Source organism: Zingiber officinale, chromosome 4A (assembly GCF_018446385.1).
Source record: "Zingiber officinale cultivar Zhangliang chromosome 4A, Zo_v1.1, whole genome shotgun sequence".
In the NCBI taxonomy this organism is placed as follows: Eukaryota; Viridiplantae; Streptophyta; class Magnoliopsida; order Zingiberales; family Zingiberaceae; genus Zingiber; species Zingiber officinale.
Genome location: NC_055992.1, coordinates 129328578 through 129345343, shown reverse-complemented (window position 1 = coordinate 129345343; position 16766 = coordinate 129328578). Strand labels below are relative to the sequence as shown.

General features: G+C 40.4%; 1 protein-coding gene across 1 annotated transcript; it reads left to right on the top strand.

Moving 5' to 3' along the window:
• Positions 1-4148: 4148 nt before the first annotated feature.
• LOC121973671 (peroxidase 5-like) lies at positions 4149-5663 on the top strand. The gene is made up of 4 exons (XM_042525059.1): positions 4149-4431; positions 4504-4698; positions 4803-4965; positions 5053-5663. The coding sequence occupies exons 1-4, from the start codon at positions 4195-4197 to the stop codon at positions 5454-5456; spliced, it is 999 nt and encodes a 332-aa protein (XP_042380993.1). The 5' UTR covers positions 4149-4194; the 3' UTR covers positions 5457-5663.
• The last annotated feature ends 11103 nt before the right edge of the window (positions 5664-16766 follow it).

Genomic DNA, 16766 nt, shown 5'->3' with positions numbered 1-16766 from the left:
CTGCAAGTCCCCTTTTATTCACTCTGAGAAGGTACGAAGCACTGCTTCGCTAGCGAGGAAACGCGTCTCAGTGTCGCGTCCGCGTCCCTTCCTCACGCGCGGAACAAAATCGAAAAACCAAACTCTGGTTTGGTTTTGGTTCAGACCGAACCGGAAACCAAACTGGTTTGGTTCAGACTGAACCAATCCAGCAAAAACAGACCGGGCTGCCTGTGTGCGCAAGGCCCACGGGCTGGGGATTTGCACCCCCCCCTCCGCGCGTTAATTGCGTACGTGACGCCCGGTTTATGGATTTCCGGCTCGAACCCCCCAAATCCACTCGATTTGGGCTTGGCCCGCGCATGCGTGTAGATCCCCTTATCATTGCTAAGCAAGGATGGAAGAGCTTCCTATATAAGCCCTTCCAAGCTTCTCCACTTAGCAATGTGGGACTAAAAACACTACAAAAAAAATACTTTGAATTTAAAACAAAATTCAACAGGAATATACTGTTATAAATGGTCGACTAACGGGGGACAAAAGGGTCCCTGAAGAAGGTTCCGGGGGAATATTATTTGACACATGGTTTGTTATTCTGATAGGCTGTTAGGATGTTATTTGCTGAGTATATTTCGGCTGGTTATTAAGTCGGCCGCCTTGTTAGATTGTTGTTTGCTAAGTATATCTCGGTCGGTCATTAAGTTGGCCACGTTGTTAGGCTGTCTCGGTATTAAGCCACTAAGTTATATTTTGTGCAGTTTTGAGACATTCATTTTGAGAATAATATAATGCCCTGGACACATTGAGAGTCTATTTGAGAAATAATATAATAACTTGTGAGTGCTAGCTAGAAATCCGTCTGATCCGTAATATGAAGCTAAGCATCTTAAGTGCCTTAGGTTAGGTCAGTATTTTGTCCGGACGAGCGTACAACCAGCCTCTAGAGAAATGTTGTGTTTTGAGAGATTCGATTAATATCCCGAGCCAAAATATCTTAGGTCCGGTTGATCCTTTTGTCCGGTTGTAAATATAATAACTTATAGGTAAAGTGCACCTAATTGTTTGACCAAATTTATAAAAGAGATGAGTACGAAGTCATATGGATTAGGTCCATTAAACTATTGAACAGATACACTGAGATGACTCATTATCCTTTTTTTATAAAATATTAAATAAATATAGGTCCAATGGGATTGGGCGTGCATGCTCGTATGAGCCCTACTTGACTCCAATCAAGATCCCCTTTGAATTCAACATGTTTAGACTATGTGATCGGCTCCAACACAATTACATGCGTATTATAATTGGATATGACTCGCACACGATCCACAATCCGCAAGATCTAATAATCCATTCTAATTTGGGACAAAAGCCTCTGTAACTACTAAACTAAATGGTGTAATCTAATCTCTATCATCTAGCAATCAAGGACCCAGTCCGGAATTCCTTCTATTCGCCCCATTTTTATACTCCTACGCTTTTGCATTAACAAATTGATTGATAGAATACAAGTCATAGTTAATCCTAAGAGCCAAATATATTTTGAGTTGACTAGGGTCGTGCCCAAGATGGGTAGTAGGCAGAAATTTGCTAGAGGGTGGTGTGACGTGATAAAATTTTCTCCTGGTGCGATCTGCATAAATTAACATGCGTCTTACGATGTCAAGAGTTATCTTGATAAGTGTATCTTCTGCTGCTGTGACATATTTATTATAATAAAATATGTCAAGATACAGTAATTTATAGTATAATTGATTTTGTAATTAAGGATAATATAGTAAAATATTAAATTAGATTATTTATTAAAATCTTCCAACAAATAAAATTTTATTATATTAACTAAATTAAACCAAATAATATTTATTATTCTCATAATCTTGATTATATAATTATCAGATAATTATATAATCAAGATTATATAATTTAAATCAAACACATCCTAAAAGCTATACGGTCGATAAAAAAAAAAGATACGGGTCACGTGCATAAATCCCTCTCTAAATAGAAAGTACTTTTCTGAATGGGAGGCACTCACTAGGTGAGAGACATCCATATAATCCTAGAAGATGGAAATGGAATGTATCCCTGAAATCACGCGACAAGACTCCGATAATTGGGAGACAGTTCAACAATGTGCATGGCCAAACGAATAAGAAAATTACAGCAAGGTCAAAGCCTGCCTGTAAATAAATAAATTTATTTTCATTGAATTATGCTAGATCGATTAAATAAATAAATAAATTTAAATAATTTTAATAAAATAAATAAATTTAAACACATATATTTAATTTTTTAATATTTATAAACTATATTTATGAACATATTCGTGAACCCATTTATAAACATGTCTGTGAATAATATTTATCAATAAAATTATTATCAACTTGTTAAAATAAATAAAAATAAATATATATTCATGAACTGCATTCATAAATATGTTCGTGAATGGTTCTGTGGCTGAAAGGTTCAGGGGTCAATCCCCGGGGTGTCACTGTCTGGGGTTAACGTCTCCGCTATGCACTTTCCACCTGTGTACCTGTATTTACCTCCCTCCATATCCGTGGGACCGGCTCTAGGGGGCCGCTGATGTGACGGTTCCACATTTTGTGAATAATATTTATCAATAAAATTATTATCAACATGTTAAAATAAACAAAAATAAATTTGAAAAATAAATAAACAAATTTACATTATCAAACTTAATAATCAATGAAGCAAATTTTAAATGTAAATATTTTAAATAATCAAATAAATTTAAATTGAGAGATTGATAATATTTAAACGAATAAAGAAAACTCATAAAAATGAAATCAAGTTTAAGCTCAAACCAAGTTTAAGCTCATAAAAAAATGAATCAAATGAAATTTGAATAATCATTCAATGACTTGATTTATTTTGGACTCCATTTGGATTATCTCGATTACCTTATGAAATAAATTTGAATATCATAAAACTCGGCTAGGCACAACTTGACTCGTTTACCGTCCTAAATAATAATGATATTTTAAAGTTATTGTTTTATAATTTATTTAAAGGTAGTGTCACTAACTTAAAATTAATAATACATTTTTTTTAATTACATATAATCACTACCAATAGATCATCTAGGAAACAACAATTTTTATAATTAACCTTAAAAAACAATTACCAACGACGATATATATATATATATATATATATATATATATATATATATATATATATATGGTGTCCAGATCATAGACAGGGATGTTGATCATGGAAACGTTAAACGTCATTCGTAAAAAAAAAAAAATCTAGAAAGCCAATTTTATTAATTGTTGTTAAAGTTGCTATCGTAACATGCTTAATATATCACAATCAGCTATCCAAACAATATGCATGCACGCCAATGGGTTTACATAAGTTTTAAGACAGTAATTATGTTTAATTATAATTAGTTTTTAAATATTAATTTTGTAAATACTATATAATTGTATTATTTAAATGAGCCGACATTTATGACTGAGATATTCAATTTGTCAACTCTCCTTCCTATATCATGCGCATCGTTCGCCTTTTAGCATGTGGTTGGATTGAGCCTGCCTTCTTTGACTAGTTAGTGACCAAAAATAGTAGACGACGAGTTGAAGGCATGCACAATCCCCAACACCGACACTAATTAGTCAGGAGGAGAAGCATGACAATACAGGTATCCACTATATCCAAGAACCGAGAATATAGACAATCCAACATAATATCCGATGCAACCACTAGTTAATTTTAGATTTAATAAAAATAAAATAAAATAAAATCTAAATTCTAATTCCTCTAGAACCACTATTGCACTAACAAATTAACTCCCTATTTAAGAAAATTAATATTTCACTGTTCATCCTAATAGCAATAACATTTTTTACAATAGGTGATAAATTTTTTTTTTTTGGACTGAACTAGAGTTCAGGACAATCCTTATTTTTTTAATTTTTTTTTTTATAGATTTTTCATTTTTTTGAATTCTTTTGCTTCCGCCATTCACACCTTAAATTTGAAGAGTTGTGTCCGAGCACAAGTCATGAGTCAACGCAATATGGCTGGCAGTTGTCCATCACCCATCGCCGCCTTAATTTCTATATCCTTCAATGGAGAGCTGGAGAGCAAAGCTAATCAGTGCACGCCCCGATTCCTATAAATAGGGGCTCGCTTCCTTCCGCCTCGCCACCCATTCCAATATCGAGTAATCTCAGAGAAGCAACAATGGCTTCGTGTGGGAGATCAACAATGGCGGCGTTTGCGTCCGTAGCTGTTTATTCTTGCATGGCTCTTTGCCTGATGAGCACTGCAGTAGCAGCGCAGCTCCGCGTTGGCTTCTACTCCTACACATGCCCTACCGCTGAAACCCTCATCAGGCAAACCTTCAATGACTCTGTCCAGCATACTGACGACATCGGCGCTGACCTTCTCCGGATGCATTTCCATGACTGCTTTGTCAGAGTCAGTATATTGATTGGCATATCTGAATGTTAAAGTACTCAAGTTACTGATCATATTCAATTGACGGAGCAGGGGTGCGATGGATCGGTTCTCATCGCTTCCGCGAACGGGAACACAGCGGAGAAGGACGCGGAGATCAACCAAACCATCGAAGAAGAAGCATTCCAAGTCGTCGATAATGCAAAGGCCAAGCTGGAAGCTGCCTGCCCCGGCGTTGTCTCCTGCGCCGACATTCTCGCTTTCATTGCCCGAGACAGCATTGCACACGTAACTACATATAATTAAAGCATTTACTAGATCGATCAATCTCTTGATGTTTAAATGTATATATATTTTGGAGAGTAAAGGAGTAATGTTATGTGCGATTGCAGTATGGAGGAGGTTTCTACGATGTTCCTGCTGGAAGAAGAGACGGGAGGATTTCGATAGCAAGCGACACGTCGGAGCTCCCTGGTTCCGATCTCCGACTCGGTCAACTCACTCAAAACTTTGCCAGGAAAGGGTTGACACAAGCCGACATGATCACCCTCTCAGGTATTGAATTAGTCACTAATAATTGTATAATTTGACGAATTAATATTATATTGTTTGAGTTAATTTTGTATATGTTCAATTGGTCAGGAGCACACACCATTGGCATCGCTCACTGCTCTGCCTTCGCCAGCAGGCTGTATAACTCCAGCAGCAGCTCGGGAGTCGACCCGACGCTGGACGCGGCGTACGCTGCTCAGCTGAAACAACAATGCCCGACGGCGGGGAGCGACACCGAGGTGCAGATGGACCCGCCGAGCGAGCTCGGGTTCGACAACAGCTACTACCAGGGCATCTTGAGGCACAGGGGGCTGTTCACGTCGGACCAGACGCTGGTGTCGACGCCGGCGGCGGCGGCGCAGGTGAACTTGTTCGCGCGCAACTCGGCCATCTTCACGAGGAGATTTGCGGCGGCGATGGTGAGGATGGGCAGCATCGGCGTGCTGACCGGGAGCAACGGAGAGATACGCACCAACTGCAGAGTGCCCAACTGAATCGAGTTGACTTAGATTTATTTAACTGTGTTTTATCTTTCTTTATATGACTAAAAGTGTCAAACTCGCGTCTTAATTCGACGAGAGCTGTCTCCATTATCTTCATGTGAACAAAAATGTCAAAGTCGTGTGTCTTAATTCGACGATCGAGAGCTTGCTGTCTCCATTATCTTCAAATATATGAATAAAAATGTCAAAGTTACAACATGCAGTAAACACCAATCGATGGCTTAAAAGGATTGTATGACTTAGTTCTCACTCTTCCATTACAAAGCACTTAGTATTGAGCAACTGGTGCACCTAAAAGAAAACCTAATATTAATTGAAGAAATAATACGTCTAAAATGATGCTTTTAATATGACATACCGAAGCGTTTGGACTCTGGTATTGAAAAACAAGTGCACTAAAACACCCCTCATCATGAGTGTTCACAGAATTAGATAACATCAAATTACAGAGGAAATTAATAATCATATTCTTCCACAAATGTGCCCTTACAAATTGCGTACATAGAAACTGATATCGAAAATGGAAATTTCCTATGTTAGCATGATCTCCACCCATAACCAGATGGAATTTGCAAGGATTGCTCACCCACGGCTAGAAACTCAATTGTGGCAACTCAATTGTTAGTGAAGATAATGAATCCAAAATGTGACACTTGAGATATGAGCATCTCAATATCAAAGTAATACAACTTTTAAGTCAAAAAGGTATGATCTTAGGATTACTGCAATTAGGTCTCATCGTTTATGTGAAAGATGTGTTTATGAAAAACAAACAATAAAGCCTTTTTCAAGTGGGTAATCAAGGAAAGCTCCATAATATATTGAGTTAATTCATGCTGATTTATATGGACATATGAGAACAGCATTACTTGACGGGAGTAAATATTTTTTGATGTTACTAATGATTTTAGTCGAATGCGTTTAGTTTATTTTCTAACAGACAAGTCAAAAACTTTTAAAAATTTCAAAAAAAAATCCAAGGTTGTTGTGGAAAATCAAAAGAGTACTTTAATAAAGACTCTCTATATAGATCGAGGAGGTGAGTTCTTGTAAGTATCTCGAGTTAGTTTTGATATGATTAATTAAGTTAAAATAGACACTGTGTATCTGATGCCTTGTGTCTGAGTGTGCAAGGACTTAGTCGAATGAAAGCGGAAGTTCGAGAAGAATGACATGGGAAACAAGTTGACAGGCTCGGTATATCCGAGGGACGAAAAATTGTGGAAGACTACATTGGTGGATGAGAAGGACGTGGACAAAGCGTTCAAGGGACGAGAAGTTGAGAAGAAAACTTGCTTAAGGAGAAGACTGGAGTTGGGCTTGAGTGAGCTCAACTCTAGACAACTGGAGCATCACCCAAGCAAGCAGAGCGAATAATGATTAACAATGGGAATTAACCATTCTCGAATGAATAGTACTCGAGGCATCTTAGATCAAACTGGAAGCGCCTAAGATGAACAGTACTGAAGGCGCTTTTGATGGACTGAAGGCACCTCGAATGAAAAGTAGCTGAGACACCTCAAATCACATTAGTGGTGCCTCCAACATGACAGAGCCGTTGAAGAATCGTTGCAATGTGGATAAAAGCTTATCACCTTAAGGATGCCTTGGATGACATTGAAGGCGCCTTCGAGCCACGTCAACGTAATAGTAACCTTTCCCAGAATGCTATAAATAGCATCTTGGAGCTAGGAATTCAACAACAATCTGTGTATTCATTTTCTGATTTGTTTTTTTAGCTTCTAAAGTCTGTAAGAAACTACTCCGCCTTCACGAAGATCTTTTAGTGAGCTTTTCATTATCTTGAATTAGTACCCTTCCAGTTGTAAACCAAGTAAAAATTCTCTGCCTCTTACTTTATTTCTTTTATCAAGAGATCTTCTAACTTGTATTTCAAGGTTATTCACCCCTTTTAGCCAGCCCACGATGGTCCAACAGTTCTTATCTAAAGAATTAAATAATTTTGGTATCCACTGGAAGTTAACAACACCTTATATATTGGAGGAAAATGGTGTAGCTGAACGAAAAAATCAAACAGTTGTAAAAATGACTAAAAGTTTGCTGAATATCAGAGGACTTCCAAATCTTTTCTGGGCTGAAACAGTGGCTACATAAGTTTACTTGCTGAATATTTCTCCAACAAGGGTGGTCTTGAATCAAACACTTTATGAAACATGGTGAAGTAGAAAACTATTGGTAAACCACTTGAGAATGTTTTATTGTATTGCATATGCTTTGATAAATTCTCAATTTCATCAAAAACTTTAGAAGAAATATGAAAAATACATTTTTGATGGAATTGCAATCCATCCAAAGCATATTAACTATATAATCCTCTTAGTGGCAAATTGATATGGAGAGATGTGGTGCTCCCACTGGTTGATGGAGATGATTCATATAGTGGTGTTACCATAGATTATAAGGAGAAATATAAATTTTGATGAATATTCGAGCTAAAATTGGAATATACAAGGTGAAGAGACTCAAGTTTCCATCCCAATAGAGAACAGAACTCCAACAACTGAAGATGTTGAATCATCTCCTTTGGTGTTACCATCTTCTTTACCATCAAATTCAAGCAGTGGCTCATCTTTCTTACAAGAATCTTTTGATAAAACACCTCCAACAAAGGTTAGATCCTTGAGAGAAATTAATGAATCAGGTCAATTTACTCTCTTTGCTACAAATCCAACAACCTTTGAAGAAGCAGTAACAAAAGAAGAATGGTGAAAGAAGAGCTAATAACAATCAATAATAATGAAACATGGGAGATGGTGGGTCTACTTAAGGAAAGAATGTAATTGGTCTTAAGTAGGTGTTCAAAACAAAATATCATGCCTGATCCTGTCTAGAATCTGAGTTAAACCAAGGCCAATTGAGATGACATCGGTGTTGACGGAGAGGAGACTTGGACACACTTAGCGTATATGCACTGGAAAGGCAGACCCCCACGTGGAGCTCAAGGACAGTGGTGACGAGACCAGCAGTACTTAGGCTCTGCACAAACTCAAACAAGCACAATGAACGTTATACATCATAAATCAGGGAAAAAGTCCCCCGTGTAGATCCTTCAACGCTCAAATTAGGTCCTTTATTTCAAGAAGAACAGTGTACAAAGGAAAAAAAACTGTAGAAGACAAATGCGAATGTGCGCGTACCTACTCAAGGGAGAGGATCTCCCTTTTATATGACAATGCATACCTCCGGAGGCTGACCGATGTCAGAGAACGTCGGGGTCAGGACCTGTAGGATGATGGAGGACACGTGGTGCCCTCTCATTAATTGAAAGAAGGTTCCATTCTCAGGAAATGACCAACCACTAGAATATTCCCTAGCTAATGACAGTTATTCTCTGATAGGTGGTTACGATTCCCTGACATTGTTTGTCACTTAACGCTTTCTTTTAGCTACAGACAGCTCGAGATGATCGTTCGGGTGTGCCACCTGATTCAAGTCTTGATGAGGGAGATGAGCTGTGGCGAGGGCCCCATCTTTCACGTTTGGATCGCTAAAGGACTAACCGAGAATTGTCTTATTGAAAGTACTAGGCCTGGCTATGCTGCCCGAAATGAGGAAACCCAACCAGTCGGGGCAGGTTAGACATTACTCCAGGCTGCATCTTATGTCTCAGATCTGGAACCCTGATCTATCTGTACCCAACCAAAAATTATACGGTTGATGACGTTATGCAGTCTAACTCCTTCTTTCCCCTCTTAACTGTGGACTGTCACGTCTCTTTGACTTTTAACTGCTACATCCCCTTGACTTTGGAATGCCCTTGACTTTCACGTCCCCTTGACTTCTGACTGTCACGTCCCCTTGACTTTGGACTATCCTTGACTGTCACATCCCCTTGACTTTGGACTGTCCTTGACTGTCACATCCCCTTGACTTTGGACTGTCCTTGACTGTCATGTCCCCTTGACTTCTAACTGCCTAGCCTTATTAGGCCCCACTTTTATGCACAGTATCACAAGTTTCGCCTTCAAGTCAAATCGAAGGAGGCTCAAGTCCGACTGACTAGACCCAAACTTGAGTTTCATTTACTTCGCTATTATGACTATAAATGCTGCTTCTTTTCCTAGACCATTGGTATTGTAACCTGTTTAATTGCTCAATCAACCTTGGGAGAAGGGCCACTATAATCTCTACAGAAGTTGATTTCTCCCCTCTTTCTCTTTAAAAGGGGGCTGACCTCCACCCACAGATTAATACTTTCCTTTAACTAACGCCCCCTAATCATGGAGTTGAACTCCTAGTTTGATGAACTACAACACTTTCATCAGCAACTAGCTCAAATAACCCAACTACTTGCCCAACAGGATACGGCCTTAGCCAAGATGACGCAGGAGAGGGATCTTCAGTCTTCCCTGTATAGGGAAATTAAAGAACTCTAGCTAGTTGCTAAGTCACGGGCCTGTGCTGAGGAGCACTGAAACAGAAAGTCTATTCAGACCTGAAGATCCAAACTCAATTCATGATCTATTTAAAAGAAAAACACGCCTCTTCCATGTCCCTTTTACAGAAAGAAGCAAAGATTAAAGATGAAAAAGTTGCTCAACAACGACACATCCTTTAGTTGACTCAAGCTAAGCTAGAACATGCTCGAATCCATCTTGAGAAAGCAGGTCAAGGAGAATGCTTTTGCTCGAGGTGCCGACTCACAGCTGGCACCGGAAGAGAATTCTAAGCACTTAGATGACCTCTATGTCTTTATAGATTTAAAAATAAGATTTTGAGGGGCTCTCCCCTGTAATTTATCAATTAATGTAGATCTGATCAAGTTTTAGTCTTTATTCCTATCTCGTTACTCCTTTCCCACCGGAACTCCCTTGCTTCATGCAAACATCTTTAACAGAAAGAGCACTTTTGAATATCCATGAATTACATGATGATAGCGACACTAATTGCCCCAAGAAAAAAATACTTCTTTAAGCTATGGAAAGGGTCCTGCCCCTCTATCACCCCTGATGTGGTGAGTTTAAAATACTAACCGAGAGGTAGTTGGCGACCAAGAGGAAGTTGGTGAAGGCCTTGCTTGCTTATAACTTGCGCGGAGGAGAGAATATAGAATACCAACCGAGAGGTCGTTAGGGTGCGAGACCATGCTCGCTTATAACTCGCGCTGGGGCGAGAGTCTGGGACACCGACTAAGAGGTCGTTGGTCGTGAGAGCATGTTCACTTATAACTCGCATTAGGATGAAAGCCTGGAGTACTGACCGGAAGGTCGTTGGTCATGAGATCATGCTCACTTATAACTCGCGTCGGGGCGAGAGTCTAGAACGCTGATCGAGAGGTCGTTGGGGTGCGAGAGCATGCTCGCTTATAACTCGCGCTGGGGCGAGAGCCTGGGACATCGTTCGAGAGACCGTTGGTCATGAGAGCATGCTTACTTATAACTCGTGCTAGGGAGAGAGTCTAGAACGCCGACCGAGAGGTCATTGGTCGTGAGAACATGCTCACTTATAAATCACGCTAGGGTGAGAGCCTGGAGTGCCGACCAGGAGATTGTTGGTTGTGAGAGCATGCTCACTTATAACTCGCACTTGGGCGAGAGTCTGAAACACCGACCAAGAGGTCGTTGGGGAGCGAGAGCATGCTTTCCTATAACTCACGTTGGTGCGAGAGTTTGGGGCACTGACCAAGAGGTCGTTGGTCATGAGAGTATACTCACTTATAACTCGCGCTAGGGCAAGAGCTTAGAGTGCTGACTGGGAGGTCGTTGGTCGTGAGAGCATGCTCACTTATAACTTGTGCTGGGACAAGAGTCTGGAACACCGATCAAGAGGTCGTTGGGGTGCGAGAGCATGCTCGCTTATAAGTCGTGATGGGCGAGAGTTTGAGACACTGACCGAGAGATCGTTGGGGCATGAAAGCATGCTCGCTTATAACTCACATTGGGGTGAGAGTCTGGAGTGCCAACCGAGAGGTCGTTGGTAATGAGAGCATGCTCACTTATAACTTATGGACGAGAGTCTGGGACACCGACCAAGTGGTCGTTGGTTGTGAGAGCATACTCATTTATAACATGCGCTAGGGCGAGAGCCTGAAGTGCTAATCAGGAGGTCATTGGCCGTGAGAGCATGCTCACTTATAACTCACGTTGGGGAGATAGTCTAGAATGACGACCGAGAGGTCGTTGGGGTACGAGAGCATGTTCGCTTATAAGTCGCGCTAGGGCAAGAGTCTGAGATACCGACCAAGAGGAGCATGCTCGCTTATAACTCGCTCTGGAGTACCGATCGAGAGGTTGTTGGTCATGAGAGAAGGCTCACTTATAACTCATGCTAGGGTGAGAGTCTAGAATGTCGATCGAGAGGTCATTGGTCATGAGAGCATGCTCACTTATAATTCACACTGGGCCGAGAGTTTGGGCGCCGACCGATAGTTCGTTGGGGTATGAGAGCATGCTCGTTGTTAACTCGCATTGGGGTGAGAGGCTGGGACACTAACCAGAGGTCGTTGAGGCGCGAGAGCATACTAGCTTATAACTCACACTAGAGCGAGAGTCTGGAGTGCCGACCGAGAGGTCGTTGGTCGTGAGAGCATGCTCACTTATAACTCGTACTGGGGCAAGAGTCTAGAACACCGACTGAGAGGTCATTGGTCGTGAGAGCATGCCCACTTATAACTCACGCTAGGACGAGAGTCTAGGACACCGACCGAGAGATCGTTGGTCGTGAGTGTTAGGATGTATACTAAAAGCCTAGTATTTTGTATGAACATTTATTTTGAAATGAGAATTACATTGGTCAAATGTCTGTATTTAGTTAAATGCAGTTGTCCATTTAATTTATATTATAGATAACATGGTGTGTGGTGTCATACAGAAGATAATGTTATCAGTTTCTTATAAATTATAAATAGTAGCTCACAACCAAGATGGATTGGGACAAACCATTAGAACGGTTGTAGCGTAATTTGGTATTAGTTTATCTTGACTATAAAATTACACTAGTACACTATGTGTGTATTGAGTAGGACCATTTGAGGTTGTTTCTTTTTATACTGACTGCATAAAAGAATAAAATCTCTGTTATTATGGATGTGCATACTCTTAATCCCAATATAATAACAAACACATATACTTAGTATTTATTTCTTTAATTTATCAAAGGGTGAGATTTATTCAGTTAAATCAATAGGCCTGATAAGTTGAAAAATAATATTATTTATATGATGTGTTGTTGATTATAAAAGGAAACTATGTTCTAGTAATTTAGGTTGATGATGTCCCCTTGAGGAGCTCATAAGGATTATCATGTAAACTCTATAGGTGGACTTAGTCCGATATGATAATAAGGTTGAGTGATACTACTCTTGGAGCTAGATGTTAATTAAGCGAGTTGTCAGTAACTCATTTAATTAACAGACTTACGATATCTTAAACACAGGAAGACTAATGTACTCATGATAAGAAGGAGCTCATATTGTAATATGAGATTGGTGCGGTAATTCAATAATAACTCTTTTAGTGGTATGAGTTATTATTGATGAACTTGAGTTGGGTGTTCGGGTCGAACACAGGAAGCTCAAGTCCATCAGGAGGGTAAAACCAATTCCTCCTCTCGGTCCCTATTGTAGCCTCTATAAAGTCTCGCATTCACCTGTTTTGGTTTTGCTTCCTACCCAAGAAAGGGGTCGGCCACATCCTTGCTTGGTGCCCAAGCAAGGAGCTGGCCAAGCCTTGCTTCCTACCCAAGAAAGGGGTCGGCCAAGCCTTGCTTGGTGCCCAAGCAAGGGGTCGGCCAAACCAAAAGGAAAAGAAAAAAAAAAAAGAGGAGATTTTTTCTCAATAGAATTAGAGATTTTTCTAAAAAGAATTACGTTGATTCTTTCTTAGAAATTTTCAAAAAAGAATTATATTATTTCTTTCTTAAGAATTTTTCTAAAAAGAATTATGTTAATTTTTTTCTAAAGATTTTTCTAAAAAGAATTATATTGATTCTTTCTTATAAATTTTCTAAAAAGAATTATACTAATTCTTTCTTAAGAAATTTTTCTAAAAAGAATTATGTTAATTCTTTTCTAGAGATTTTTTCTAAACAAAAATCTATTACTTTTTCTCCTTTTTTATCTAGGGTAAAGGGTTATAAAAGGAGAGGAGGTTGTGCCACAACAATCAACAATTCAATTAAGAATTGATAAGTTTCTCTCCACAACTAAAAACTCTCTTCTTTCCCTTAAGGCCGACGCCCCATTCTTTCTTTTCTTTCCTCTAGGGTCGGCACCCCACTTCTTTTCTTCTTCCCTTTTCTTCCCTTTAGGGCCGGTGCCCCATCTTCTCTTGGTGGCTGGAGCTTGGAGGAAAAGAAACGAAGAGACGAAGCACCTTGGTGCCCGGTGGTTTGGAAGAGAAGAAGAATGAGGCATTCTTTTCTTTGCATCTTTTGGTGGTAGGCGGCTTGGAAACAAAAAGGGTTCAGGTGTTTTTTGTCTTGGTAGATCGTCGCCCACACGACGTCCAAGAAGAGGAGAGGAATACGACAGAAGATCAAGAGGTCTTTGTCTACAAAGAAAGGTACAACTAGTTATTTATTCCGTAGCACAACTAGTTTTGCTTTCTTTGTATGGATCATGAAATGCCAACACAAGAGGCTAGCGATTTCGTGTTTTCATTTTTGTGCTTGATTTGTGTTTCGATCTTGTGCTTTGATTGAGGTCTCTGTAGTTATACCTAAGGTTCTTGTGAGAAGTTTAAATATTCAATTTCTTTGAAAGACTTTGTCTAGGAAGTGGTGGATGATCCCATAACCAAGAAGGCCTAATGTCTCGCCTACGACCTAGAAGTCGATCCTTGAAATAAATATTTAATCAACTTCGGTAATATGGTTTAATTTCAGAAGAACACAACGGTTGAACTTGGAGTAAAAATGTTAAGTTTCGTTTCCAATCCAGGTTTAACTTTGAAGAACAAACTTGGAGTAAAAATGTTAAGTTTCGTTTCCAATCCAAGTTTAACTTTTGAAGAGCACATGGGTTGTTAGGAAAAGTTCTATGGTTGTATAAATTTTTTTTGTACAGGGGAAACAGAACGGTATTTCAAGTAGCATCCAGCAGTGAGAGCATGCTCACTTATAACTCACGCTAAGGCGAGAGCCTGGAGTGCCAACCGAGAGGTCGTTGGTCACGAGCATGCTCACTTATAACTCATGTTGGGTGAGGCTGAAGTCTGATCGAGAGGTCGTTAGTCGTGAGAGCATGCTCACTTATAACTCGCGCTAGAATGAGAGTCTGGAATGTCAACTGAGAGGTCGTTGGTCGTGAGAGCATTCTCACTTATAACTCGCGCTGGGGCAAGAGTCTGGAATACCGACCGAGAGGCCGTTAGGAATTCAAGGAAATGCACCCGTGGACTTAGCCCAATCCACTTGTGATCATGAAGAGTATTACACAAGATATTAGTTAAACTTGAATCTTACTCTGATTCCGAGGTTAGGATGAGGCGCCAAATTTTGATCAACGCTTCTCGCCACCTCCTATTCCATTTTCCAAGGTAGCCAAATAGAATTTTTGATCCTCGAGGCAAGGTCTCAGTGAGGCATAGTGCCACTGTTCGCATATCAACTCCATGATTTCCTTATCGTTTCCATTATAAATGCCACTTCTTATGAAGCTGACACATGTCCCACGAACTTCCCTTGATATAATGCCTGATGCACGCTTTCTGCACGTGACCCGATAGCACTTCTCTCCCTTGATCTGACGGCTATCGTGCACCCCGCTATTTCGATTATCCCACTCAAATCCCCATGCTCCATAAGGGTTTTGGTTTAAAACCCCTAAAGTCCTTCGATATCTATTTATCAACGCTTCATCTTCCTTCGACCTTTCCTTCTCTGCTCATTCACTTTCCCATTCGTGCATCTCTTTTGTAAGTGCTTCTCCTCCCTCATCTTCTACTCCTTCACTTTTCGATTTGATAATGGCCGGAGAAACGGTAGTACTATGGTATGCGTATTTTCCTTCTGATTTTGATAGAAGTGACCTCAAGTCGGTACAATCTAGCTTGCAACTTTCTAAAGCATACAAGCTTCGCCTTCTGGGACCCGACGACCATCCTTGTCCTCCTCCCACCGGCTTCATGACCTTCTTCAAAGACCAGCTTCTCAGTGGTCTCCGCTTTCCTATCCCTTCATTCTTTTCCTCCTTGAGTTAGTATTTTGGTATCCCCTTATCCCAGTGTGCCCCCAATGTCTTCCGTGTCATGTGTGGAATGATAATTCTGTGTCACCTATATGAGATTCCTTTGACTCCTCAACTTTTTCACCATTTCTATTCTCTTAAGTGATCGGAGCCGGATGTCTTCATAGTACAATCCAGGACCGGGTATAAATTTTTTAAGGGCATGCCTACTTCCAATAAGGGTTGGAAGTCTCATTTCTTCCATGTCCAGTTGCCTGAGTCCTTGACTTAGCCTGTTGAATGGCATCCCGATCTCCCCCCTCCTTTGAGTTGAGTGATCATCAGCACCGGCCTGCTTATTTCACTGCTTCTAAGAAATTAGATGGAGTGCAACTTCAAATCTCTTCTTTTCTATGGGAGAGAGTTTGTACACTTTCAGGATGAGCCCCATGCAGACACCTTTGTGCGCACCTTTTGGTAAGATTACTCGACTCTCCTTTCATATCTTCACTAACTAAGGTATTTTCTTTTTCCTGCAGAAGTCGTCATATTCCGAGCCTTCGCCCTCAACTCCTCTGCGATGCCCAGTGCAATCCTACGGAAGCAAGGCAGAGAGATTATGTCTGGCCAGGAGGTTCCCCAAGCCAACACCTCAGCAGGGGCCTCCTCTCAACAGTCAGGGGACCCTAAGGTTGTTAGTGCGAGAAGCATCTGATAATTAAACCTATGTTTTGATTATGTCAGAGGGTCCAAAGTTAAATTGTCTTGTTATCTAACAAGGTTCATTGAGCTTACAGGAAAATCCTAAGTTGTCTTAGGCAAAAGTCCTAATGGATTCTAGGTAGGTGGAAAATCCTAGGGAGTGGTAACCTTAGGTCATAGGGGGTGGAAACCCTAGGTGGTGGAAAGTTCTAGCTACGGTTAGGAAGGTGGAAAATCCTAGGGGTGGTAACCCTAGATCCTAGGAGGTGGTAACTCTAGGCTGAAGAAAACCCTAGGGGTGGTAACCGTAGATCCTAGAGGGTGGTAACCCTAGGCTAAGGAAAATCCTACGGGGTGGTAACCCTATATAGAAAGTCCAGTCGGTCTGAAGGATCGATCTGGCAACAGATAAACTCTCCTGAGAGGAGTAGGCATCGGTTCGGCCTAGAGTTTCGACAAAACTCAAAGTCAAA

Coding starts and splice junctions, on each gene's coding strand:
- LOC121973671 (XM_042525059.1), top strand. CDS start 4,195: ATGGCTTCGTGTGGGAGATCAACAATGGCGGCGTTTGCGTCCGTAGCT. Junction 4,432..4,503: donor TCCATGACTGCTTTGTCAGA/GTCAGTATATTG, acceptor TTGACGGAGCAG/GGGTGCGATGGATCGGTTCT. Junction 4,699..4,802: donor CCCGAGACAGCATTGCACAC/GTAACTACATAT, acceptor GTGCGATTGCAG/TATGGAGGAGGTTTCTACGA.